The 26,275-nt window shown below is 51.1% G+C and overlaps 1 protein-coding gene across 2 annotated transcripts in view; it reads right to left on the minus strand.

Annotated features, from left to right (window-relative positions):
• Positions 1 to 26,249, minus strand: part of TWIST2 (twist family bHLH transcription factor 2) — a 49,711-nt gene extending 23,462 nt beyond the window's left edge. The window contains exons 1-2 of one of the 2 annotated variants that reach the window (XM_060015450.1): positions 25,598 to 26,249; positions 16,106 to 17,280 (exon numbers count right to left, since the gene is read on the minus strand). In XM_060015450.1, coding sequence (XP_059871433.1) covers positions 25,633 to 26,115 — 483 coding nt within the window. In that variant the 5' untranslated portion in view covers positions 26,116 to 26,249 and the 3' untranslated portion in view covers positions 16,106 to 17,280; positions 25,598 to 25,632. Of the gene's footprint in view, positions 1 to 16,105; positions 17,281 to 25,597 lie in introns of those variants that run through there. The other variant, XM_060015449.1, reaches the window with a different exon arrangement.
• Positions 26,250 to 26,275: the final 26 nt, after the last annotated feature.

Raw genomic sequence — 26,275 nt, forward strand, 5'->3', positions numbered from 1 at the left:
CTAATGGTTCTGAAGGGATTTCTTTTTTTGGTGATGGAGAGGGGGAAAACCTTCCAGGTAGATAACTGCTTTACCTCGGAATAATAACATTGTTGCGGCTCTGCTTTCGAGCCGTTCTGTCTCTATTTCTTTTTCTTGTTTTACAGAATCATTGAAGTGTTCCAGGCAGTGTTACGACACAGAATCTTGGTGAGGATGCTCTTGACTTTCATGCCAAGGCAGTGACTGCCACGTCAGCTTTCAGAAGAGGTACTCTCCGTGACGGTGAGGACAAATCATTATCGTAGCTTCTGGAGACTTTAAATACCAGAAGAAGAGATTTTAATATCAGAAATGCATTAAATTTTCTCAGATGCGTTTTCAGCATCTATTCAGATGATTCTATTTATTTTCTTTTTTGACTGTGGATGGGCTGAACGGCATGGCTCGGGAGGATGAGGAACAAGTTTAATGCTTCTGACACGTACTGACTGTGTGTCAACTGGTCTTCTGGTCCAGAAATAAAACCTCCTTGTCATGTGCTCTATTCTTTGGAAACCTTGCTGAATTTATTTTTCTTATACTTTACGTAGAATTTCTTCTAAGTTCCTCATGAGACAGGTCTGTGTGTTTGTTTGTTTCTTTTATCTTCGACAGGTTTTGGTTTATCATTATGACAAACACTGAGGTGTTTTCTCTTTTTCTGAACTAGTTTCTGCGTGATGTTCAAGACGGTGTCCGGCGGGGGAGGCTTTTCCTCAGTCCCCAGGGGAGCGGGGACTACTTCCTGTCCAGGAAGTAGGGCAGGGGTGCTACTTCCTGTCTGAAGGACCCTTGAAAGTAGGAGAGAGTCCCCGGGACAGAGCCCACCTGAAGCCTGGCGTTCCTGGAGGCGCTTCATGAAGCATCTGACAACCATTTTTTCCCAGGCTTTGCTCCTCCCGATTTCAAAATTCTTCGGAGGGAGGAAAGTTACAAGCCATCTGGAGAGCCCCTGGTCCCCCTGCAGATCCTGCCTGGGGCCATCTTGGCTTCCCTCCCTCTAGCGAGGGCTCGCCGCTGCTGCGTCTCCCAAGAGGCCCTGGTCACCTCCACAGGCACCCAGGGGGCCGAGGCAGGGGCGGGCGACAGGGATGTAGTTCTACCAGCCCCCTCGCCCACGGGCAGTGAGTGGATGGGGCCTTGAACCCTGGCCTGTGGGCCTCAGGGCCCCCCCACCCCCCTAGGCATCCTGGTGCCTCCCTCCAGCCCTGCCAGATGGGGAAGTCCCCCAAGAAACTGGTTCCCTTGTCTTTTATTGACTTTTTTCTCTATTGCATCAGAATCTCCTGAGTAAACTTCCACTTGGGACTGAGAAGTGAGAGTCCAGGGGTCTTTGCCAAGGATCGGTGAGGTAACCCTTCCATCTATTTATTTATTTTTTTGGTACTTGGGGACTGGGTAGAAATGCGCAGACACCCATGATTCCCAGAAACCGGGCCGAGGGAAAACAGGCATCTTGGGAATCGCTCTGGCCTGATTTACGGCGTTCCCGTGACCCAGGTCAGGGAGCTGAAGTTCACGGCATTTTCTTGGAACCCACGTACTCCTAAACGTCCAGCTCACTGCAAGCCAGTCCCTCTTTCAAGGTGATGTGCAATTCTGCAGTTTCCTTACAAGCAACAAACGCCAGCCATGTGAAAATAAAGCAACCGGGAGGCACCTGTTAGAATGCCTGCCCACCATCACACAGACCTTTTTTTTTTTTAACTCCTGTTTACTATCTTGTGTTTCAAAGCTTAATTCTACCGAAGTTAACCAGCTCCCCGGTATATACCTGCTTACAGAATTAGATTACGATTTACGCAAAGGTTGGGGAATGACAGCTTGGGCCTGGACCAGGTCCCCTGCTGGAGGACAGGCACCACATAGACTTTTACTTTTCTCTTCTTTGATCTGCGGAGCCGATTCATTTTTACCCCACGGAGGAGGCTACTGGAGGAGCGGGAGTCTGTCCCAGCGGGTCACACTGTTGGAGGAGTCTTGGAAGTGGCCTTTTATCCTTGGCTAAGCCCTGCAACTGGGGCTCCCCTCTCCTCTGTCATCAGGGCTCCTTGAAGGGCCAAGTGTCCACCGTGTCTCACCCCAGAATGAAGAGACAGAGCTGGCTCCACTGTGGCCTGAGACCATGACGGTCTGCAGACGTCCCATCTCCCCAGCCAGGGTTTGCCCACTTGATTCAAGCCATTTAAGAGCTGGGAAAGCCAATGAAAGTATTTCCTATTTTCCGCATTGTTCCCTGAGTCTTCTGGTAGTAAGAAAATAAATCATTTCGAGCTGTGGATGCCCCGCCGTCCTTCATTCATTTTTGCGCCTTCATGCATTCTACACCAAGCCATGGAAAGAGCGCACATGAGTACTGGCACTCCACAGGGAGGGGCCCAGTGTGGCAGAGAGAGAGGAAATATATCGCAGTAACACAGGTTCACCTGCACCTGGAGGGCTCAGGAGTATGGGAGCGCAGGGCAGGTACCTGTCTACCTGAAGCACAGCAGACATCCAGACAGTGCTCACCTTGGTCTTGTCAGGGAGGAAGCCTCTGTAGGTTCTCCAGGAGAGGAGAAAAGGGCCAGAATGTATGTCTTCATAAAAATACCTGCCGGCACTTGGAAATGGACCGGAGTTGGGGTTGGTGCAGACTGGACCCAGCAGGGAGAGAGTCAGTGGGCCAATGTCCAACCATAACACAAATCATTGCAAAAGTTCAGCCTTTTGTTTAGAAGCATAGGGACGCTGCAATGTCTCATCGGGCTGCATCCTAACATTTTTTCCATTCTTTTGCAAAAGAAGAACATTAAATAACTAAATTGGACTCTTTAAGCCCCAGTAATGTGGGACTGAAGCGGAACACTGCACTTGCAATTAAGATACCACAGGAGGAAAGGCGAGGGCTTTAAGCAAATGAGGTTTCCATTGTACTGGACTCGGTAACGCAGGAGGCGTTAACGAAAGCGCCTAGAGACACAGCCGTGTCCTCGCACTGTGGCTTCCCTTGAACAGTGGTGGCGGCTAACCACCCCCCATCCACACGGAGTGCCAGCCTTGGTCCGCCATTCCTCAAGAAACCCGTCATTTGGGAAGATGTCCCCACCCATCATCATCTTGCCAGGGGCCCCGCGTCTTCCAGACAGGCTCCTAACTTCTCCAAGACACAGACCGAGTCCCAGCCTGGTGTAGAACTGCAAGTGAATTATGATTTTTTTCCCTGAAGAAATATGATCAGCAAGGTTAGAGCGAGTTACAAAACAGCTTTGAGACGATACAGAGTCCCCGGGTTTGGGGACGGGGACAGTAGACCAGAGAAGCCCAGGCTTCCAGCCTCTCCCAAGTGAGATCTGACAAAACACACTTCGTTATTTTTGTTTCTGGCGTTGAGATGTTCCAGAACATTCCTTACAGGCTCACTTATCAAACCTTTCAAAGATAAATGTGACTTTTGGTCGGGTTTGGCTTCTGTCTCCCCGGCGGGGTGACTTGGTAACACATAGTTGTGTAGGGGGACACGCAGGTGTGGATTTCTGCTGTCTTCCCAGCCTGCCGCCTACAGCCAGCCCCACCCGTCCCCCACGCACACCCCACCCTCTGGGTGCTCTCAAGCTCCGTTCTCTCCACGGGGGGCTCCTCTGGCCACTCCCTGCCCAGGCCTGCTAACCCTTGATCTTGGCGGGATCCCTCACTCCATTCAGTCATCTGCCCAAGTCGCCTCTTCAGAGAAGCTTTAAGTGACCGCCGTGACACCAGCCTCCTGCCACCCCCCTCCCTGTCCCCGGCTTTATTTTCCTGGACAGCACCTGTGACTACTGACCTGACATCTGCTTCTTAGTGTGTGTTCCTGCCTGCTGTCCCAGGCCAAGCTCCGTGGTGGCGAGGACCATCTTTCTCTTCCCGGAATCCCAGTCTCTAACTGGGAGGCCAGCACACAGACAGAGCTCAATAAATTTCTGCCGAATGAAGGACCAAGTCCACCAAAGTGCCGCACCTTTGTCTGGCCTTCCCATGGCGTCCAGGAGATAAATCCACCGCTTCTTTGTTTGCAAACCACTGTCACAGCACGCTGACGTCCGGCATCATAACTGGTGGCTTACATATCTGTCTCCCTGACTGCGGGGTGGGGGGCGGCGGGGGGCAACTCCTCCACGGGAGAGACCAAGTCATGATCACCTTTAGTCTCCAGACCCAAATATAAGGGCTGCAAACAGTCAGCGCCCAACAAATTCGTGTGCAATGTGAAGACAGGGCTCTGAAGAAATAACTCCATCGCATAATACCAGCTATTCTGAACTACCCCACGCAGTGTGTGCTCTGGGCTGTATGTCTGCGACCTCAGACTTGCCACCTGCAGCGGGGGGAGACACGGTCCAGAAGGTGAACTGGCGTCTGCCGGGCCCGACGTGCCCACCTCCCCACCCCCAAGGCATGTCCTATTTCATAATTCTCCGTTCCAAGAACATCCAAGGCCTGCTGTTTGAATGACCTTAAAGATACATATCTGTATCAAAGTAACAGACACTGAACGCACCAAAAGAAACAGGATCCCACTTCCCTCCATAGGGTTGGCCAAAAAGTTACCAGATCTAAATGCAGATGAATAAAAAGGATGCCTGAGTCCTGGCCTTACAGCTCAGGCCACTGTCAGCCCAGAATTCCTGCCCCTGGAAGGAAGGTAAAATGAGCAAACCAAATGGCTTTTGCCTGGCCCAGCCTCCAAGTCAAAGGGCCCAAAAGTTGGCCCCAAACAGAACTAACCCAAGACTCCCAGCTAGGGGCCCTCAGGGGGATCTGACACCAGCAGATCGTGGAGGGAGTGGGGAAGGCAGGACCCTCGGTGGGGACCCACTGCCCAACACCTGTTCCTCTTTGCATCAATATGACAGGAACACCTCCTGAAAGTTTTTTTTTTTTAATTGTAGTAAAAAACATAGCATAACACACTACTATAGATAACTAAAAGGGCCTACTGTACAGCACAGGGAATTATACTCAATATTTTGTAATAACCTATAAGGGAAGAGAATCTGAAGAATATATATATTTACAGTATCTTGTTAGTTCAGGTGTACGGCAGAGTGATTCAGTTGTACATACGAATATGGAATATATGCTACGTACGTATAGAATCAGTGAGTCACTGTGCTGTACGCCTGAAACTAACAAGATACTGTAAATCAACTATATTTCAGTTATTTTTAAATGTGAAAAAAAAATACACGGCCTAAAATGCGCCATCTTTACCATTTTAAGTGTATAGTTCAGTAGCGTTTAGAATATCTACACAGCTGTGAAACCAACCTCTAGAACGTTTTCATCTTGAAAAACTGAAACTCTATACCCATTAAACAACATCTCCTGTTTTCCTCTCTGCCCAGCCTCTGTCTTAGGAGTCTGACACTCTAGGGACTTCATATAAGTGGAATCAGACGGTATTTGTCTTTCTGCACCTGGCATATTTCACTCAGCCTAATGTCCTCCGGGTTCATCCGTGTTGGAGCCTGGTGAGAACTTCCTTCCTTTTTAAGGCTGAATAATATTCCACCATATGGATAAACTCCATTTTGCTGGTCTGTTCAACCCTCAGTGAACGTTTAGTGAATACTGCTCCCACCTTTTGGCTGCTTTGATGCTGCTGTGAACGTGGTGTACAAATATCTCTTGAAAGACCCCGCCCCTTCAACTCTTTTGGGTGTTTACCCAGAAGAGGAGTGGCTGGATCACCTGGTAATCCTATCTCTAAGTTGTGGAAGAACCTCCGTACTGTTTTCCACGGCAGCTGCACCCTTTTACGTTCCCACCCATGGTGCACAAAGGGCTCCAGTTTCTCCACCTCCTTTGCCAACGCTCGCTGCCATCCTAGCGGGTGTGAGGTGGGACCTTACTGCGGATTTGATTTGCATTTATCTCATGATGAGTGACGTTGAGCATCTTCTCCTGTACTTGCCGGCCATTTGTATATCATCTTTGGAGAAACGTCTACTCAGGTATTTTGCCCATTTTTAAATCGATCTTTATCGTCATTGTTGTCAAGTTCAGAAGGGCTTCACATACTCTGGACGTTAACCCTCTCAGATACACAATTTGCACGTATTTTCTCCCATCCGTAGCTGCCTTTTCACTCTGTTCATTGTGTCCTTTCACGCACAGAAGAGTTTTAAGTGGACGGAGTCCCATTTGTCTATATTTGCTTGCGTTTGCCTGTCTCCTGAAAGTTTTACTGAGAGCGCCCAGATTGTTCTTTTTGGACGGATAGAATTCCATCTCCATGGGGTGAAGAAGCTGCAGCAGCGGCAGCCGGTGCCAGCGCTTCTTGTGAAGTCCCTCACTCTCTTGACTGATTTCCCTTCTGTGCCCTTGCGTCCACAGTGCCCCCTCCTCCAGTGAGCCACACACGCGGTGCTTCCTCTCCGTGGAGTCCTCCCTGGGCTCTGCCTCTGCACAAAACACCTTCACTTTCAGGCACCTGCATCCCCCATGCCCACTCGACATGATCTGATTGCCCACAGACACCACGGTCCACCCGTGCCGACCACACAGTGTCCCCCCGTCACCGGTGTCAGCGCGGGCAGAGCCCACAGTGCAGGGCGTATGGCTGCAGCCGTGCTGAGCCATTGCGTTTGCTCCTTCTTCATCCCCTGCCTCTCCACACCCCCACCCCATCGCCGGACTGTCTTGGGGACTTGGTGGGTACAAGCCCTGGCACTCAGAGCTCCCCCAGTACTCTCCAAGCCATCAGACTACGTCCTGTCCCTGCTGAGACCGGCTAGCCACGTCTGCGGGGGTGGGGGGGGGGACAGAGGAGAGCATGGGGGTTCTGATCCCAGAGAATCACCCAGCTCAGAACACAGCGTATGTCACAGACAGAGCCACGGCCAGAGCCGCATTGCTGCCCACCCCACTCCCCAGCATCTTCTGTCTTGTGAGGACCAGCAGCTGTGGTCCAGCCACTGATGGTGTGATGGAGTGACGCTGAGGAGAGGAGACCCCAGTCCGGGCTGATCCTGCGCACAAGTTCTGTGTGACGGAGCACCCTCCCCTCGCTGAGACCCGCTGCCTCACCTCGGAACCAACACCACTGGGCTCGGGTTTTGCGCAGCGTGTACCAGCTCCGGGCAGGTGGCAGTTTGGGGGCCTGGAGCCCACCAGCTCTAGACCCCCCCCCCCAGAGAAGGCCCCTGGGGCCTCGGCGGACGATGCCCAAGGGCCCTGGAGTCATCAGGAGCCTCGGGCTGGTGCAGCCAGAGGAGTCCCAGTGACTCGGGCTGACATCTGAGGGACTCATGTCTGGGCTATGTTGGTCTGTGTCTGCCAGGAGAGGTGGTCCAGGAGTGCCAGCCGCCTCCCTGGGCTTCCGTTAACTCCATTCCTCTTTCAACCGTCCTTTCACTCCCTGTGAAGAGCCTCACCTGGCTGCGGGGAGCCTGCCTGGTGCCTCAGCCCTGCCGGGCGCCATGTCTGGCTCTTCCTCTCTCCGGCCTCCACCTGGCACATCCCTACCCTTTGGTTCCAGGCGTCCTCCTGCCCGCATCATCTAGGCCTCTGGGGATGCACCCAGAGACCTCTGGGAGGGATGCTCTGCCCCCGGCCTCCCAGCCCGCCCATCAGCTGCTTTCTGGTGAGGACGCTACTGCATTTCCGCCCTGGGTTCGAGGCATCTCCCAGGGGTGATGTGAAGCCCACAGCTGGCGGCCAGCCTGTCCACCCAGCCCTCGGTCTCTAGATGCCGTCTGCTGGCAACTAGCCCAGGGCAGGCAGGCCGGGCCTTCCGCAGCCCTGCAGTAACTGCTTTCTTCTGCTTTCTCGAAGGGAACCCAGCCTCGACGCTCTCCCGTCACAGCCCACCCCACGCCAGACGCCGGGCTGGGGTGCTCCTTACTGCACCTCCACCCTCAAAGCCACTGCATGAAGCCTGGTGAGAAATGAGTATTTTACTGAGTGTGTGTGTGTTTGTGTGTGCTGAGGGCAAAGGAGATGGCACTTAGTGTACAGCACTTCAATCCTCAAATCACAAATCACAGTCCCGCCCCCCCGATCCAGATGTATCTCTTCCCGCTATTCTCCCCTCTGCTAGGATGCACTGAAGAAGTTTCTCTCCCTCTCTCTCTCTCTCCCCCCACTTCCCTCTTCACCCCCTCCTTTTGCAGACAGCAGTTCAGGAGCTGTGTTCCTTCCAATGTCACAGCCCCCCCTTCCGGCAAACTGCCACAGGCTTCTAGGATGGAGAACGCTTACAGGGAGAGGCCGACTCTGTTCTCAGCAAACTCAAGGCCCCCCAGCTTCCAGGAGCGTTCCCCTCAGAAGGCAGCGAGGGAACTATAAATCACAAATACTTTTTCCTGTCACAAGAGAAAATGTGCTTTTGTATCACAGACACAGCATAATTTCTTTGGGTACTTGGTAGGGAAACAGAGGGTCCTCCTGCAATCCCCTCCCCTGCATTTTTGCATCATACAAACACACGCTGTGTACAGACCACATGCCCGGCCTCGGGCTGGGCCAGGCGGGTGGAAGTATAAGCGAGACGTGGTCTTGGAGGCACTCGAGAGATACTGGGCAGTCAGACGTGCCTGGAGAGAGTTACAGCAACAGGGCCACTGTGAGGGGAGCATGGCGGGGGTCACAACAAATGCCACAGTCCCCCCAGAGAAGGGGACATGGGAACGGGGGTACCAGAGGGGCGGAGGCGGGGGCACGCTAGCACAGAGCATGAGGAGATGGGTGTTTTCAGGACACAACACTAGGATTTGCTCATTCACTCCACCTGTTCCAATGGAACACCTGTTCCAGGTAGCTCCCCTGCAGGTGCAGAGCACCGTGTGAAAGGGACAGACCTGCCCCCTTGGTGGAGCTGATCGGAGAGGATGCCCGGGGTTAAAAGCGCGCAGAAGCCGCAGCCGCGAGGGAACTGGAGCAGTGCTGAGGGCAGGGGTGGGGTAGCGGGATGGCCAAAGAATCGACGTTCGACGGGGCCCAGGGGAGGCAGCACTTCGTACGCCATGTTACGGATATTTCTCCATCAACCACGGAGGTGATTAGATGAGATCAGTGACTTGCAGACATGCCCTGGCTGACTAGGTGACGGATGTCCTGAACGACAGGATAACACTACACACCTACCAGGAGGGCCACAACCCAGCATGCTGACATCACCAAAGGCTGGTGAGGTTGTGGAGCAACAGGAACTCCTGGTCAGCGCGGGGGTGGGGTGGGGGTGGGGGCTGCAGGACGGTGCAGCCACTTGCGAAGAGAGTTTTATGCTTTCTTACAAAACTAAACCTATTCTTTCACCCTGTGATCCAGCAAACGCACTCCTTGGTATTTCCCCAAAGGAGCTGAAAACTTACGTCCACACAAAAACCCACACGTGGAGGTTTTTACAAGTTTTATTCACAATTGCCAAAAACTTGGAAGTAACCAAGATGTCCTTCAGGAGGTGAACGGATAAGTAAACTGTGGCACATCAGACAATGGGATGTTATTCAACACTAAAAAGAAATGAGCTATCGAGCCCTGAAAAGACATGGGGGAACCTTAAATACACATCAGCAAGACACAGAAGCCCATCTGAGAAAGCTCCGTACTGTATGATTCCAACTGTGTGACATTCTGGAAGAGAGAAAGCTATGGAGACGGTAAAGAGATCAGGGGTTGCCTGGGGTTGGGGGGATGGAGGGATGAAAAGGCAGAGCACAGAGGATTTTTAGGGCAGTGAAACTATTCTGTATGACCCTACAATGGGGGATACACATCATTATACACTTGTCCAAACCCACAGGATGCACCACACCAAGCGTGAACCCTGATACAGGCTCTGGGGGATGATGACGTGTCCGTGCAGTTTCATCAGTTGTGACGAGTGCTCCTCTCTGGTGGGAGAGGCTGTGTGTGGGGGTGGCGGACGGTACGTGGGAAATCTCTGTACTTCCCCCTCAATTTTCCTGTGAAAATTAAACTGCTCTTAAAAAGCAGTTGAATAAAAAGGATAAATTAAATAAACAAAATTTTTTTGTTGTTTATTGTTGATTGTCCTAAGATGGGCCCAGAAGAAGGGCCCCAACCGCCCCCTGCCGGGCAGGGCACTGACTGACAGGAAAGGTTCCCTTATTGGGAAGCACATCTGACCCATGCTGGCACTGTGCAGACAGTGGGGAGTCTTCCCTACTGACAGGGAGCATTACATCTGCTTGTTTATCTATGCCACACATTAAACAGGTAGCAGGGATTCTCTGGGTTAGAAGGAACATGTTTCTAATACCACAGCAAACGAAACAAGCTCCGGTGACAAGTCTATAGGTTCACCTCGTCCCCGGGCTCTGTAAGTTCAGAGGCTTCACCCCTGCCTAGTGGGTTGATGCCCAGGAGGGTAACCTGGGTTGGGGAGGGTTGAATCCATTTCTGGACCTGGGGCTCCTGTGTTCAGGCTGAATCATGACCAGCCTGCCTTGCTGAATCCTGACAGCACGGAAACAGAAACGCACAGGTGTGTCGACCTGTGGGGGGTGGCTGGAAGCAGAATCAGCCTCCCCCCACCCCCACCTCCACCCTCCTGGCAGAGAGCTGCATGGGCTCCCGCAGGCAGTGGGCAGGGGCGCAGGAAATGCCACCGGTGCGCAGCCAGCATCCAGGCCCAACCCTTGCTCTCTCCCCAGGGAACGGCACGTGGGGGTCCCCATCTCGTCTGAAATAGAGATCCCCAGTGTGACCACCCATCCCAGGAACAGGAGGGGGCGTCTCACGTTTCAGACCACCTGCTGAAGGCACAGACCACCTGCGGGCACTTCCTGGCTCCGCCCACTGCAGCTAGATGGCCTCAGCTAAGGCCCCTCAGTTTCCCCATCTGGGCATTGGGAGTAAGGGCACACACCTCACTGGGCCATTTTCAGGATTAAAGTAACTCTACGTGCCAAGTGCTGGGACCCCTAAATACTCCGCATCACAGCCTCAGCGAGCACCCTCACTGGTCTTCCTTTGCTCCCTGGGCTTCTCTGGGGCAGCGTGGCTCCTCCCTCTGTACCAGTCTGCGGGGAGAGAGGAGGCCCCTCACATCACCACGCGGCCAGGCCCGCGGTGGGAGGCACCCCTCCGAGCCACCCCCAAACCTTGGTGCCACCCAGCTGCACCTGGCGGGCTTCACAAACCCCCTTCCTTGGCACACAGGAGCTCAGAGAAGGGGGCTGCTTGAGGGGAGGTGCCCAACGGGCACTTCAGAAGGGGCCGAGCGCAGGGCGTGGGACAGGATCCCTCCTATGCCCGTGCAGGCTGGGCAGGGTGCACCAAGGGGCGGGTGGACCCCAGGCAGGGGGGACCCTGGCTCCGTGTCTCTGCAAAGCAGCCAAGGCCTGCACCCGCCTCCCCCAGACCCGTCTCGGCCCGGCTGTGCCCCACGGCACCAGCTTCCCTGCCCCGGTCCCACCTGGTCTAGGCCCCGGCCCGGGTTCCGACCTCCTGCGCCCCCGTTCCCCCGACCGAGGCTGACCGTCGGGGGCAGGGCGCCGCCTCCTGCCCTGTGCTCCTGGCGCCCCACTCGGCCTTCCTGCTCTGTTTATTTGCGCAGCTAGAAGACAAAAAGCCATCGCTCTGACTCACTCATGCTCCCCCGTCGGCTCTGATTCATGCAGGAGGCCCACGGCGGGGACTAACCCGGCCGTTAACCTCCTGGTTTCTTTATGTCTCTACAGCAAAGGCAACTGTGGTTTCGGATTGAGAATTCAAGCACAGCTCGCTGCATCCGTGTGCTCACGGGCGTACTGCAGAGGACAGACAGCCTGGAGGAGAGTGTCTGCCCGGGGCTTTCCCTCCTGGAGACTCAGCGCCACTCCACCCGGCACTGATGGAAACCTACAAACATTTCAGCCATCCTTCTGAAAAGGATTTGGCCATCTGGCAAGGGTGGTCCCAGAATGTGCCAGAAGCCTGCATCCGACGCAGCCCAGGGTGTGAAAGAAGACAGCCTCAGAGCAAATTAGATTACGGTTCAGAACTGGAAAGGAAACGTGAGACTCAGAGCTGGGGGCTCAGCCCAGGGACACTAGGTTGGGAGGTGCAGGTGTGATTCAGATAGGAGGTGAGGCTGCAAACCACCAGGGTCCAGGCTTCTAGAGAACCTGACTGGTCAGGATGGGAGGGGGCGTCAACCCACCGGCACCGCCAGCTTCTGCTGCAGTCCTGAACGTGTGCTGTTCATCCCCGAAGGCCAGGAGCGGGGGGGTGACTGATTTGAACCTTGGATTCCAGTGACTGGTGAGCACAAGCGCCTCCAGAAGGTAAGGAGGCTTCTCTCTTGGGGTTCCTCTCAGTCTGGATTCGGGGACAGTCAGTTCACTGTATTTTCTCCACTTGCTTCCGCAAATCTGAAGTCGTTTGTGATTAAGAGCATATATCCCCAAATACAGAGAAGAAAAGAAAGACAAACGAGGATGCTGAAACCAAACCCAGGGCGGGGTGACCACAGGGGAAGAGGATGAGCTAATTCCTGTAATTAACGCTTATGCCGATCTGCCCGGGAGATAAGGGCAGAAAGCAGAAAGGTACATGGTCCCCCCCTGCCCCGCCCCCATCACAAGAAGCCGGCCTGGGGTCCCAGTAGGGAGCCCAGCTGGGCCAAGTTGATGGGTTCTGGAAGAAGACATCAAATGGTCCCAGCATTAAAGGCCCTCTGAGAAAACGGTGGACAGGGGACAGGGTAGTGACGGTGGATTACAGAAGATAACAAAAAATATATATTTCACGTGTTACTTCAGTAGGAACCAAAGTTGTGACATGGAGTGAAAGTTCCAGCGAGGGCGGATCTGCAGGAGGGCAGCAGGCTGTCTTGCAGGAGCCCTGCTTTACCAGCGTGGGCCTGGGGGTTGGAGGGTTAACCAGAGTCCAGAGGAAGGGATGCTTGGGAAGAGCCTTCCACCCTCCCTCTCAAGCGTCCTGGTTGGTTTTCTCAAATTGCATAAGTGATACATGGCATTTGCGGAAAATTTGGAAAATAAAGAAAAGCAATAAAAATAAGAAGGAAAGGAAGATTTTCCACTAACATTCTGGTCTAGAGACACGTGTCCTTACCTTTCTCTCTCTCTCTGGACGAACATACCCACGCAAGCACACTCTGAATTTTCAACCTGGGATCATATGTTCTGTTCCATTGTATAACCGTTTCCCTCACATTATTAAATATTTGCTTACGATACCAAATCTGCTGACGGTATAGTGTTCCAGAACATGGCTAAACCACACAGCTTATTCAAGCGATTCATTCAGGACATTTTAAACATTTCCCTCACATTAACAAAGCTGATATGAACGTCTCTGCTGCTAGGCAGGGCCACCGTGATTCACTCAAAGATAACTCCTACAAGTGCATTGGCTCCATCCAAGCCTATTTCCAATTCTTCAATCTTTTTTTTTACCTACTGTCAAAACCTCTTTAGAAAGATTTTACAACGTATCTTCTCCCTGGCAGGGACAAGAGGACCTGGTTCCTCACCGTTTCCTCAATAATGGGAATTATCATTATCTCTATGTATTTTCCACTTTAGTAAAAAAATAGTATCCTCCTGTTTTATTTTGAATTTCTTGGCTACTGTTGAAGTTCAACACTTTTATATGTGCATCGACCAACTGAATTTCTTCTTTTGTAAGTGCATATATTTTGCCCTTATTTTCTACTGGGTGATCGTCTTTTCTCTTATGGATTTTTAAGGGCTCTTTGTCTCATAAGAATATTGATCCATTATAAAACACAGTGTAAATATTTCCTTCGCAGTTCATTTGACAATTCTGGATATCCTAGTGTTTTGGTGTTTGGAAGTTTCATTTTTTAATTGAGTTGCAGTTATTCCTTTTCTTCGTGACTTGTGTCTGCTGTTCCCCAGATGACAGCCGCAGGGGCCAGGGCAGTGAAGGCTTCACATCAGCACCGTCATTTCTGTCCCCTCCGTGCCCACTGTCAGGCTCTGTGGCGCTCCTGCTGCGCCCCAGCCGGTGGGCTGGGGGTGGACACACGTGTCAGTGATCCCCGCCGGACAGAGCCATGGACCTTGACGGGACAAAACGACATTCATTTTGTCCGCCAGGATTCACCAGGAGGCCTGATTTTCTATTAGCTTTGACGGCCGATGTTTTCATGGAGAGGTTGGGTGGGTGGACATTGTGACACCCGACTGGCTGCAGGGACAGTGAGAAGGACGGGGTAGGTGGGAGGGGGCACCCTGTGTGTGTGCGCCCAAGGGTGCCGACTTAGTTCCCGTCACCCGGACGGTTATATGAAAACCAGCTGCAGGAAGGATGGAGCCCACCCGCCCAACATGACACTGCCCTACCCCGGGTGCTGGCCCAGTGTCCACAGTGTGTGGCACCCAGGGGGATATGGTGAGCCCCCGGTTCAGTTACTCAGAGCAGAGGTGGCCAGAGAGTGGAGCAGTGTCCCCAGGTACAGTAGCGCTGGGCTGCACTCGTGAATCAAAGAGCGTCCCCTCTGCACCTGGGCTCCGTCCTCACAGCTGCAGGAGGAAGCACGTGGCGTTGATGCCTCGGGGCCCCAGGACAAGATGCGTCTGGCTTGCGGGGGTGACCCGGGTTCTTGTCAGGCGGCGACACAACTTAACTAGGGGGCCGGCAGGCAACCTGAGTCCTGTCCTCCTGCCTCAATCTGAGTTCTCTCTCTCAGCAGCTTGAGGGAAACTGTCTGCCTCTCTTCTTCCCTCCCTGGTGGTTTTCTTTTGGGGGGAGGGGTGCACAGAGGACCAGGAAGGGGGGAACTGCAGCAGCAAATTTGCTTTCAGCCACTCACCCCTCCTGGTGAGATTCTTTCGGACCTGCTTCGTGTTCTTCTGAGCCCTCCAGTCTGATTCTCAAAACACAGTCCATGAGCCCAACACTATCTCTGGGGTTTCTGCAAGTGTCTCAAAGTGCTGACTGCACGACACCATGAAGGTGATGGTGTTTTTAGAAGTGGAACTGAATCACGGCGGAGGAAGCACTCTCCCACCCGTCTCCCTTGGTGGGTCTCTGGGGCGCAGTGGCTCAGTAAGCAGGTGAGGAGTTAACTCAGCAGTGGGGGAAGGAGAGAAAAAAGATCAAAGGAGAAAAAACCACCCAACTGGCCCCGAACGATGGCGTGCCACCCCTTTCCCCATGTCCCTCTCTCTGGGGGCAGGCCCCACCATGCTGGTCACATGTCCACTCTGCACTGGGCTAGGGTCCCAGCCCTTAGAAGGTGGCACTGGAGAAAGAGAGGGATTTTCCCAAAAGAGCAGCGCAGGGCCAGAGGCCCCCGTTCTCAGGAATCACCAGCTCGGGGTGGCCACAGCACCCCCTTTGAGGGTCTCTGAGCCTGCGAACCAGACTGAGATAGGCACACTCGTGGGCAGGCCCTGGGCTTTAGGGAGCCCATTGCTGGACGCGATGGGTCCAAACGCTCCTGGGCCACCGCTGCAGCAGGTGTGAAGATGCTCCCCGTGCTTGTCTGTTGGGTCGATGGCTGGCAGTGCAGAACCTTGGGGCCACTCCCGCCCCTGCGCCCCTCCCCCCCGGAACCCCAGTCCACCGTGGAGAGGCTTCCAGAGACACAATCAACAGGCCGCTAAGTGTGTTATCAGAATTGTCTGAGGGACTTTTTTTATGAACACATTAGGAAAGAGATTTCAAAAGGAAGATGCTTTTCGGCAACACAACTTGCCTAGACGAGAGCATCTGATAAGCGCTGAAGCAGGTGGATACGCTGGACTACGTCTCCGGAAAGTGGCGAAAAGGTAAAGGTTTAGCACTCCTCCAGCCCCAAATCCCAGCAAGTCACCAGAGAGGGCCACAGTCTGACTCAGGACTTTTTTTCTTTTTTCTTTTTTTTTACTGGCAGAATACACAATTCATCATTTTAACCATTTTAAAGTATACAATTCAGGAGAATTTTACACTGTTGTGCAAACATCATCGCTATCTCGTTCCAGACCTTTTTCATCACCCCACACAGAAATCCCACACCCATTAAGCAATTGTGTCCCGTCCTCCCTCCCCGCCAGTCCCTGGCAACCACGAATCTACTTTCGCCTGTTCCGGATATTTCATGTCAATGGAATCGACGCTATTTGGTGTTTTGTGTCTGACTTCTTTAACTCAGCGTAATGTTTTCAAGATTCACCCACGCTGGAGCATGAGCCAGTACATCACGCCCTCTGGCTGAGTAGTTCTCCACTGTACGGAGAGACCGCACGGTACTGACCCCTTCCTCAGCTGATGGACACCTGGACTGTTTTCACCTTTAGCTATTGTACACAGCACTGTTATGAACGTGAGTGTGCACTTCTGTATGAACACCTGCTTTCAATTCTTTGGTGTACATACCCAGGAGGGAATGGCTGGGTGCTACTGGCTCTTGGAATTTTGATAACCGCAGGACTGTGAGAAACTTACCCCATCGTTTTGCAAGGCAGGAAAACTGAGTCCCAGCGAAGCTATGACACACCTCAGCCCAAAAATGCAGGGCTGAGAGCAGGAAATTGATGTCCACTGCATGTTCAAATTCAGGAAAAGTCCTGTTTGGATTCTCAATCCCCTGGACCCAAGACAATGGGTTTTTCCCAACAGATTCCCTTGGGGACCTAGCCCGCCCCTACAAGAGCAACTTCCTTTGCTTTCTGTCTGATTAAAATTCCTCCAAATAGAAAAATACCATGTCAGGGAAATTCACTAAGGGAAAGAACTGCATATGATTTGTTCTGGAAACGGTGATTTCACTGAAGAGCAAAATCCATTGGGGAGAGGCTCGTTGACCACATGTAGTCGTGAACATTTAAAACCTCCAGAATTCACATTGTGAAGAGTCACGCAGGAGGGAGCACGGTGGGTGCCAGGAGCCAGAAACACACCAGCTTTGCTCTTTGTGTCCTCACTTCCCCTTTGCCTCTTTCTGGTTAGCAAAAGTGAAATTATGTAATTAACATTGAATGATACTCGCTGTAACTTTCAAAAAATACACAACACAAGCTGACTGTCCAAGAGCTTGCTTCATAAAATCTGCACATTGACACGCTTCTGAGGAACGAGCCAGGAGGATGAACTCTGTCGTCCCTGCAAATAACCCATTATCACCATTCAGAGAACTCGGCGGCTCCAGCAGAAGGATGCTTCCCAAGATGGCCAGTGTGGTGAGTTGGCTTCTCTCAGCAAAGCCAGGCGCGTTCTGTTTCCCCTGTGAACCTCAGTGGTGGGCGGGTGTCATCTCCTGGAAGTCTGCTGTCTTTGGACGATTGAAAGCTTCAAAGTGAAATTTGACAGTGGGGTTATCTACAGGAGGAGGAAACCAGTGCTGAGTTCCCACGTCTTCTCGTTAACCCTGGCAAAGGCTGAGCCACGCTGGCTGACACTCAGCCGTTCGTCCGCGTGACCTGAGGGCAGATCAGCAGCAGCTCCGAGGCCAGTCAGGCCCAGCTGAGCACCCGCCTCCTGGGCTCCCCTCGCCTATGCAGGGTGTTCGCTCAGCCACCGCGCTCTCAGGGACCTCTGCTTTCTCTGGTACCTGGGGCACCCGCTGCCTCTGGTGGGGTCCTGCAAGTCGGGCGCCACCTCTGGGACGTCTGGGAGGGCCCTCTCGGGGTGACGCTGATGCCCCGGGGCAGGTGGCAGGTGAAGGCTCTGCAGGTCCTTGTTAGGTCATGCGGCCCCGTGGCCTCCCGCCTGGGGCATCATCACAGCAGCGGTGAGGCAGCCCTACTGGATTTTACAAAGTGTCTCTTTTCTGGGAAGGCCGGGAGGGTGTTTGTTCTGATAAACCCCTGTCTTCTAGGTTTCTCAGGGATCCCTGGGGAGACACGATGGGTCTCCAGGGACCAGCAGAGGGAGGTCCGCGCCCGCACACACTCCTGATCCTTCCGTTTCCTTATTCAGGGGCCCTGATCCCCTCAATCGCCCTATTCCGTGTGCAATTCTCCACACATCACTTTTCCTGTTCAGACCTTCACTTTCTCTTTTACTTTGCCATTCCTGAAAAAGTTACCTTTGTCATATATAACTCATAAATGATCGATTCATGTTTCCAGAATCGCTGGAGACGCGTAAGAAGATTAAATTTACTCATCAATGAAATTATGTGAAATCGTTCATTTTTGAAATGTAATAAAACAAAAGTGGATGTCGCATAATAGTGATCTTTGAAACGAGCAGATGAATATATCACAGTCCACGCTTTTTGCTTATTGTTTAATTAAAAGAAAATCTCTCTCCTCAAAAAATCGTCTGAAAGAGAGTTCCGGAAGCAGCAATAATTTAACATCCGGCAAAATAGCCTTGAGTTAATTCTGCCCTTAAAATACTTGACTGTGCGGACTCTTTCCACAAGAGGGGTGTGCGTGGAGATCCCGTGCAGCCCCAGCACGGACACCGCGAACGATCAGCCCGGAAGCGCCCGCCGGCGGAGTCACCCCATGGTTTCATGCAGTTCTAGGTGGTTGAAGCAGGTCATTTTGCACAAGAAAACTCAACAAAACAGGACACACCAGACTTTCTAGGGTACAGATATCCATTAGGGGCACTTTTGTTCTAGTATCAGTGGAACAGTTTTTTTAGAGAAGAGTCACGATCGCCAGCTAAGGAGAGGGCGTCACCCGGCGCACAGTTTGGGGGGCGGGGGGTCTGGCTGCACATCTATTACTGAGCTGCACTGAATTTCCAGAACACCCAGGCCTGCTCTACTCAGGGAACCTGAGACGGGGTGTTTATTCCCCACGCCTGTTTGTGCTGCTGTCGCGGCCTGAGGACGGGCTTTTTGTTCATCCTTTATCACTTACTACGATATGAAAGCTTTCGTGGACTTCCGTTATGAATCATGCTACATCTCAGCTAAAGGATGAGCGCCAGAGAGGATGCGGGGTTGTAGGGTCCGGGCGGGGAAGGAGCTGAGGAAGAAAGGCTCACCAGACAGAAAAAATGCACGAAGGATCAAATCTTCTTTCTTAGGTTCCCACCGACGCATACAGATATCATGAAAAAGGACAACAAGGTGGCCACGTGTATTCTGAAGACTTTCATTAGTTACGACCCGATATATACGTAGTAGGCAATTTGGGATGCTTTAAACTCAGGAAAATTAATCTTCAGTGACGATGTTGTTCATCAGTCAAACCCAATTATATGAATAGAGACGTGGCGATGCTCTCAACTCGAGAAAGAAAATAAAGCCCTTTCCCCGCTCCTTTCCTCTCCAATTTGCAGTAATTTTAGGCATTTCCCAAAGAAATGATAAGCTCCTGTGTACTGATCACGGCAGTCTCATTAGGAATGGGATTTTCAATGTACACAGCCTTCCGGAAGTGACCCAGTAAGTACAGGTCTTCCCATCCCTGCAGGCTAGCTTTCCCTGTTACTCTTCCCGAGTTAAAAGTCTGAGTTACGGAAGCAGACGACCAGGTAGCAGGCACTTTCGCGCCCACAGGGCCAGAAAGTCAAACAAGGCAAATGGCTTTTGACTTCTGATCCCACTACACTCCCTGCAAACAAATCTACTTAAAGAGCTGAGATTAATGAGAGGAAATAGCAGCTCAATGTTCATTTCTAGGTCTCGTGATTGAAAGAACGTGCTGCCTGCTTGCATTCTGACTTCCAGAATGTTAAATCAAAGTCGAACACACACAGAAATCCACCACGGCCGCAGAGGCAGAGACTAGAAACTACTGGCCTGTGTTTTCTTTCAGGGAGTTTGTTTATTTTACAAGCTGTTCCTCAAGGAGCCCTCGCTTGTCTCTGGAGCAAAAATCTCTTGAATCGCTAAGAAGAGGGACACACTCAGAGAGAACCGGACAGAAAGGCCAGTGTGGTGTTTCATTTGTGCAGCAATAGAAAAACAGCGCGAACAACGAAACTTGGGGCATTTGTTCTCCATGGGGAGTCGGACAAAGGATCCCCACACCTCGCCTCCCAGGCACAGGGCTGAACATCCACCGCCGGTTTCCCTTCTGAGCTGCTCTCCCTGACGCTCCGGAGAGGCCCTGGCTGTGACCCCAGCACAGACCTCAGCCCTGGGCTTGGGGTTGGTTGTTTGGTCTCTATCGCAGTGTTAATAAAATTAGGGTCTTTGCCCACATCTTTCCCATCAGTCACACACCAGATCTGCACGTCCGGAAGAACAAATGTGAACCCTCTGTCACAAACAGCAAGGAAAAGGAATCCAATGGCAGACAACATAATTTACCATTTCTCCCCAAAGATGCAGGTGGCTATTTTTAAGGTCGAATATGAGCGAAAAAGAAAGGAGGAGTATTTTTCAGAATAACTGATTTTGATAACTTAAAGCTCGTTGGGCTCAACCCTGTCCTTCATTCAATCGATGGGGAAATTCTGCTCTGAAGAAAGGAGGGATGTGGCCAATTTTAGAGGCATTGCTCTTAGGATGTGAGAAGTAAAATTACCATTCTACAGGAGACATCCCGAGAAGCTGGGTCATCTAAATCTTTCCCTGATCAAATAACGGAGGAAAACGATATTATGGGAAGAAATTGAACAATAACAGCCTCCACAGACACCATGCCTCGCTCTCTCAATCATGTTGCCTCTTACACATAATCACAGGATCATGTTATTCTAAACAAGAGAGTTGCAGATAAAATAATACAGATTTCAAAGCACGGAAGACATTGTTTTGACTCAAAATGACTCTATTTTCAAGTAATCACGAAACATTTCTCAGGTCGGAATAAAGTTACGTCCCGGCTTTTCCAGTTTCTGATCGAGTCTCCTTTTAGCATGACAACTGTTAGCAATCACTGAAGAAACATCCCACCATGCCTTAGCTGACATCAGCATGGAAATCGCAGTGTTAATGTCACTGTATCTCACTCCAAAATAAACATTAAATTAAGGCACATTTAATATAACTAAATTGCGGTCAAAGACTTACCCAAACACAAAATACGTTCCTATTAAAGACAAACAAATGTTAATTTAAAATAACCATGCCTCAGTTTACGATTTGATATCTCTCTGTCAGTCTCTCTCTCTCTCTCTGTGTCTCTCTGTCTCTCTCTCTCCCCATCCCCCAACTGTGTACTAAGACTCCAATCTCTACACTTCTTGGATGAATAATTTTGATAAATCATCGGCTTCAGAATAGTGTGCGTGGGGGGATATGTAAGTCAATATAGACTTAGTATCTTAAAAGCAAATGTTGTAGCAGTTTCAGGTGAATATTTCCTGAAATTCCTTTGAAAAATATACTCGTTATTAGCAAAGGGATAAATGTATTGATTGGTATTTCTCTTCTAGATTTCTGGGATTCTACTCTTTGTTTTAGAATTAAAAGGGACCACTTCTAATTCATTATATATTGCAAAAATGAGAAATTCCTAATATTCTGAAAAGTGCAATAATGCAAATGATATCAGGGAAAAACATGGATTTTTGCTCAAAGCACATTTTTGGGGGTTTATTACTCTGAGATAGGCATAATCATTCCTTATATAATTTGCTCATTTGAATACAGAAATTTTTAAAATTCCTGTGGAATATCTTTTCTTTCAAACTTTTTATTTTGAGATAATGGCAGTGTCACAGGAAGTTGTAAGGAACAGTACACAGAGATTCCCTTACACTCTTCACTCGGTTTCCCCCAGTGGTAACACCTCAAAAAACGATAACACAATATCACAACCAGGAAACTCACATTGATACACTCTCCAGACCTTATTCAGATGTCGCCAGTTTTACACGCACCCGTGTGTGTGTGTGTGTGTGTGTTTCATTCTACACAGTTTTATCACATGTGTAGACGCAGGTGACCATGTGAAATCTGTTTTTAAGCATTTTCTGCTTTTAGTGTTTCATCTTGGCTTTACCTTTCAATGCATCCATGTCTGTAGCTCTTAGATTCTATGTCTTCTTTATGGCTTTGCTTCTTGGCTACACTAACGCATTCATCTCTTCTTTGAATTTTATTGCCTCGTCCGAGCTCTTCGCTAGCAGAAAGCTTTGTATTTGGTTTGCTTTTTGCTGCACATTTATCCTTTCCCAGGACAAGACACAAACATAAACAGACTTTCCAGCATACATTCACAGGGTTTGTAAAGACACCAATGAGAATAGATTAATATAAATACTAAGCTTAAAAACTGTCATAAAAGTTCAGCCTTTAAAACTGGCTTATTAAAATATTTGTTTTTTTTAAAAGCCCAGATTTAAACTACAGTTATGAGTTATAGTGATCTGCTCAGAAGGAGTTTACTTTATGATCTTTTCACCAGGCGAAAGGAATCTGGCCTCTGTGCCGTCTATCCAAAATACAGTGAAGCAAGGAGGATGAAAACTCAACTCTTTCAGGTTCAAGACTTGTCTGAAAATAGTACAGCTTTCAGAAAACCTCAGTAAAGTACTACATTTCAAATGACCTCAAACAGCCACTCTCCAAGTCCCAAGCCTGCGGCTCCCACTCTGGCCAGATGGGTAGCAAGACCTGCTTCCTGCAAGATTTAGAGTAACTACAAATGTTTAAGGAAACAATACCCACGTAACAGAGGTCAGCCTCTATCTACATCAGATCTTTTCAGTGGGCATTTTATAACAAAACATTATTTATATTTCAAGTAGCTGGGCCATTCATTCTACTTCTTCCCCTGACCAACCAAAAGCTCTCCTAGGATTCTGCATTTCCATTCACCATAGGGGATTCATTTTCTTTCACGACCAGCAAGCATTCTGAATTTAGCCATTAACGAACACCTCCAAAAAGTCGATTTTCAGGAGAGAGGAAAAGGCTTACACACATCAGATGGTTACAGGGTCCTACTCTGTTCTCCAAAGTAACTACAAGTTCTTAGGGGAAAATAAGTAGTATTTTGAGGGTGGGAACCTACTGAAAATCTATGCAGATTGCAGAAGTTAGATATCTTCTTTAACCACAAAGCAGAGAACACGAAAAATATCTGATAAGTAATCATCACCTCCCCACACCCTCCCAGCCAGGTGCCCCGCCAACCCTGCACCGGAGACTCAGGCATTTAACGAGAAAACTGAAAACTCCTTTGGAGATGTTCAGATTAGATGAACCCTGTTGACCGTCCAAAGTCACCTGATTTATTGTGTATTTGTATTTTTAAATACCAGGCCAAAGGAAAGAGTCACGATACACGTTAGCGCCAGCAGTGCTCTGATCCTTCCTGTGTTTCTCTTTATGTAAAGGGGCGATTTCGGCGTCTCATGTGGCTGCTGCTCATCTGGACACAGCTTTTCTCATATGGCTCAATAGACACTAAAATCACATACAATTTATGGAAAGGTCTAGACATTCCTTACTAATACATAGACCCAATGCGTCTTAAAAATGTTACAGATAAATAACAAATGCCGTGGAGCAACATTTTCAGGAAATCAAACCAATTACGACTGTATTTATACTCATACAGACTAGCAGCTTCAAAACAAAGAATGCAAAAGCTTGTCGAACATGCCTGATAAGCAAAAGCAAGGTGCGTCCAGGATCATCAGGGGGTCAAAGATTTTCACATTTCCCTTCTCCTCTGTACAGAGTGGGTATCTATCCACCTAAGGAAACTGGTTTATCAGACCTAGTCAGTTATATTCAAGTACAGAAAAATATAAATAAATGGGCCCCGTGGAGATCATTTGCTCTCCAGCTGAATGTGTTTATCTCTTACATGTCAGGGACTTTTTTTCCCAAGAAAACTCTTAATGCTTTTCATTTATTCATTATAAGTAATACCTTTTATTTTTATATAATGTGAACTGTGCTCTATGTCTGATTCTCTGTTTTAGGAATGCGATTCTTTTCAAATGAATTTCAAAAGATCCTACGAAATTCCTGCATTAAGGTAATACCTCTTGCTTTTGTTTTCAATAATTTTCTGGAGGGAAGTCTTAATGATAATTCTGTTGACTTTTTCCTTGAACAAAGCTATATATGTGTACGTTTTAAAAAGACGACGTTCCTCATCTGTTTGTTCTTATTTCAGATGTGCTATAAACTATGGTGGTAGAAAGGGTAAATGGAATTAACTAATGGAAGCTCATAATTTAGGCAGCAAAAACCAGAATTAACGTATTATCCCACTGTAGCATTGTAGTACTCGGCCAATCCAAACTTTCTTTCCTAGGGAAATATGTGATTGAGACACTTTCCATCTGCTTTTGACAAAGATAGGAGAAGATCCCCGTTAAGTTATTCTCTGCTAAAAATTCTTTTTAAAAAGCCTATAAAATGATTATTGTCTTAGGGGCCTATTTCACCAAAAGAATTTTCAGTGGCACAGAAATAAAAACTAAAAAAATAAAATAAAATCCACCTGTGCTAGGCCAGCCTTTCGGAGCCACAGCAAAAGCATTTGCAGATCTTATAAAACACACAGGAAAGAAATGGCTATGCCTGGGAGAACGGGCGGCTGCACGCTCTTGATTAATCTAAATTCCTTCTGTGTGAAGTGGAGACGTGAATAAAAACACTGCACGATGAGCGAGAAACTAAAACATACCAAGTACGAAGGATTTTTAACCCGGCTCTCTCTCCACCAAAAATCCTGCACCCTTCACTCCATCGTCTGAGAGAGGCATGGTCACAGAGCCTTCTGGAAAGGACAGGACAGCATCTCCGCAGTTAGACATTGTCTAAGGGGCTTCTAAGGTGTCTGGTGAAAAGGGGCCGGTGCAGGACGCCTGAGCGCTCTACTAGAGGAATCCAGAACTTCCAGTGCTCTCGGCAGCCGTGTCCCTTTGCCTTCTCCGGCGCCGGGCCCTGTCGCACCGCCTCCTTTTCCCTGCAAACCTGTTTCCCAGCCTGGACCCCTCGCGCTCTCCTGCAGGGCCGAACGCTCGGTCGCAGCGCGGCTAGAGCCCCCTCCCAGACTCTCGAGGTTCAAGGCTGGGGCCAGAGGCTCCCAGCTCCGAGGTCCACTCCACCTGCCTGCGGGCAGCCGGGGTTCCCAGCGGCGGTGTCCGCGCTCCGGTCTCCGCGCCTCAGCCTCGGCCCTGTCCTCCGCGCTCCGGGCGCGGATGGTCCCCGGCTTTCGGGCTGCACTGGCCCCCGGAGCCGCCAGCAAAGGGCAGCGTCCTCCCGCCTTCCCCAGGCGAACCCAGGCGCCGCCGGTCCACACCTCTGCGCCCACCGGGCGGGCCAGGTCGCCGACGGCCGGGTCCCCGAGGCGCGGGCCGGGACACCCTGCAAGAGCAGCCGAGGAGAAATGGGTGTCCGCACGACGAGCGCGCTCTGCCACTCCCCGGGAACGGGGCGAAGCCACAGCCTGGCCCGGCCCGGCCCGGCCCAGGCAGCTTCCCGGGCGGCCTCCGCTCCGAGGGACGCAGTGGGTAAGCTGGTCCCCAGATCTCTGCCCCGGCCGGCTCCGGGCAGTTCTTCTGATGCCCACTCCCCCGACACTCACCCACAGGCCCCCACCTCCACAGAAGCAAGGACGGAAAATACCACTGTCACCAGTCGGCACGTTCCCGACTGACACCCTGCCTGGGAGCTTGCACAAAACCACAAGGGTGCCCCGGCACCTGGAAGCTTCCCGATGGACCCCCGTCTGTCGCTAGAAGGAAAAGCGCACCCCATCCTCGCCGCCGCGGCCCGCCCGCTGAGGAGGGCGCCCGTCGCGCGCGCAGCACCTACCCTGGCGCGCCGGTCCGGACGTGGGTGGCGCGGCGCTAGTGGGAGGCGGACATGGACCACGCGCCCTCCATGCGCCACACGGAGAAAGCGTAGCTGAGGCGCTCGTGGGCCACGTAGCTGCAGCTGGTCATCTTATTGTCCATCTCGTCGCTCTGCAGGACCTGGTAGAGGAAGTCTATGTACCTGGCGGCCAGCTTGAGCGTCTGGATCTTGCTGAGCTTGTCCGAGGGCAGCGTGGGGATGATCTTGCGCAGCGCAGCGAAGGCCTCGTTGAGCGACTGGGTGCGTTGGCGCTCGCGCACGTTGGCCAGGATGCGCTGGCTCTGCAGCTCCTCGAAGGACTGCGCGCTCGGGCTGCCCTTCTTGCCGCGCTTGCCGGGGGTCGGGCTGCCATCTTCGCTCGACTTCTTGCTGTAGCGCCGTTTCCGGCCGAAACGCTTGGGCTGCCGCTCGAGCTCCTCCTCGCTGGTGCCCAGGCTGTCCACGGGGGACACGGGCGAGCTGGAGCCCTCCTCCATGGCGCCCGCCCGGCGCGCGTGGGGCTGGGGGCGCCGGGCGCCGAGCGCGCGCCGCTGGCCAAGCCCGCGGTCGCCGAGCACACGCTCTCCGAGCTGCTCGAAAGGCTCTGATTTCAAGGCCGGCTTGTGCAAAACCGAGGTCTCCGGGAGAGGAAGTTAT

Source organism: Delphinus delphis, chromosome 7 (assembly GCF_949987515.2).
Source record: "Delphinus delphis chromosome 7, mDelDel1.2, whole genome shotgun sequence".
In the NCBI taxonomy this organism is placed as follows: domain Eukaryota; kingdom Metazoa; phylum Chordata; class Mammalia; order Artiodactyla; family Delphinidae; genus Delphinus; species Delphinus delphis.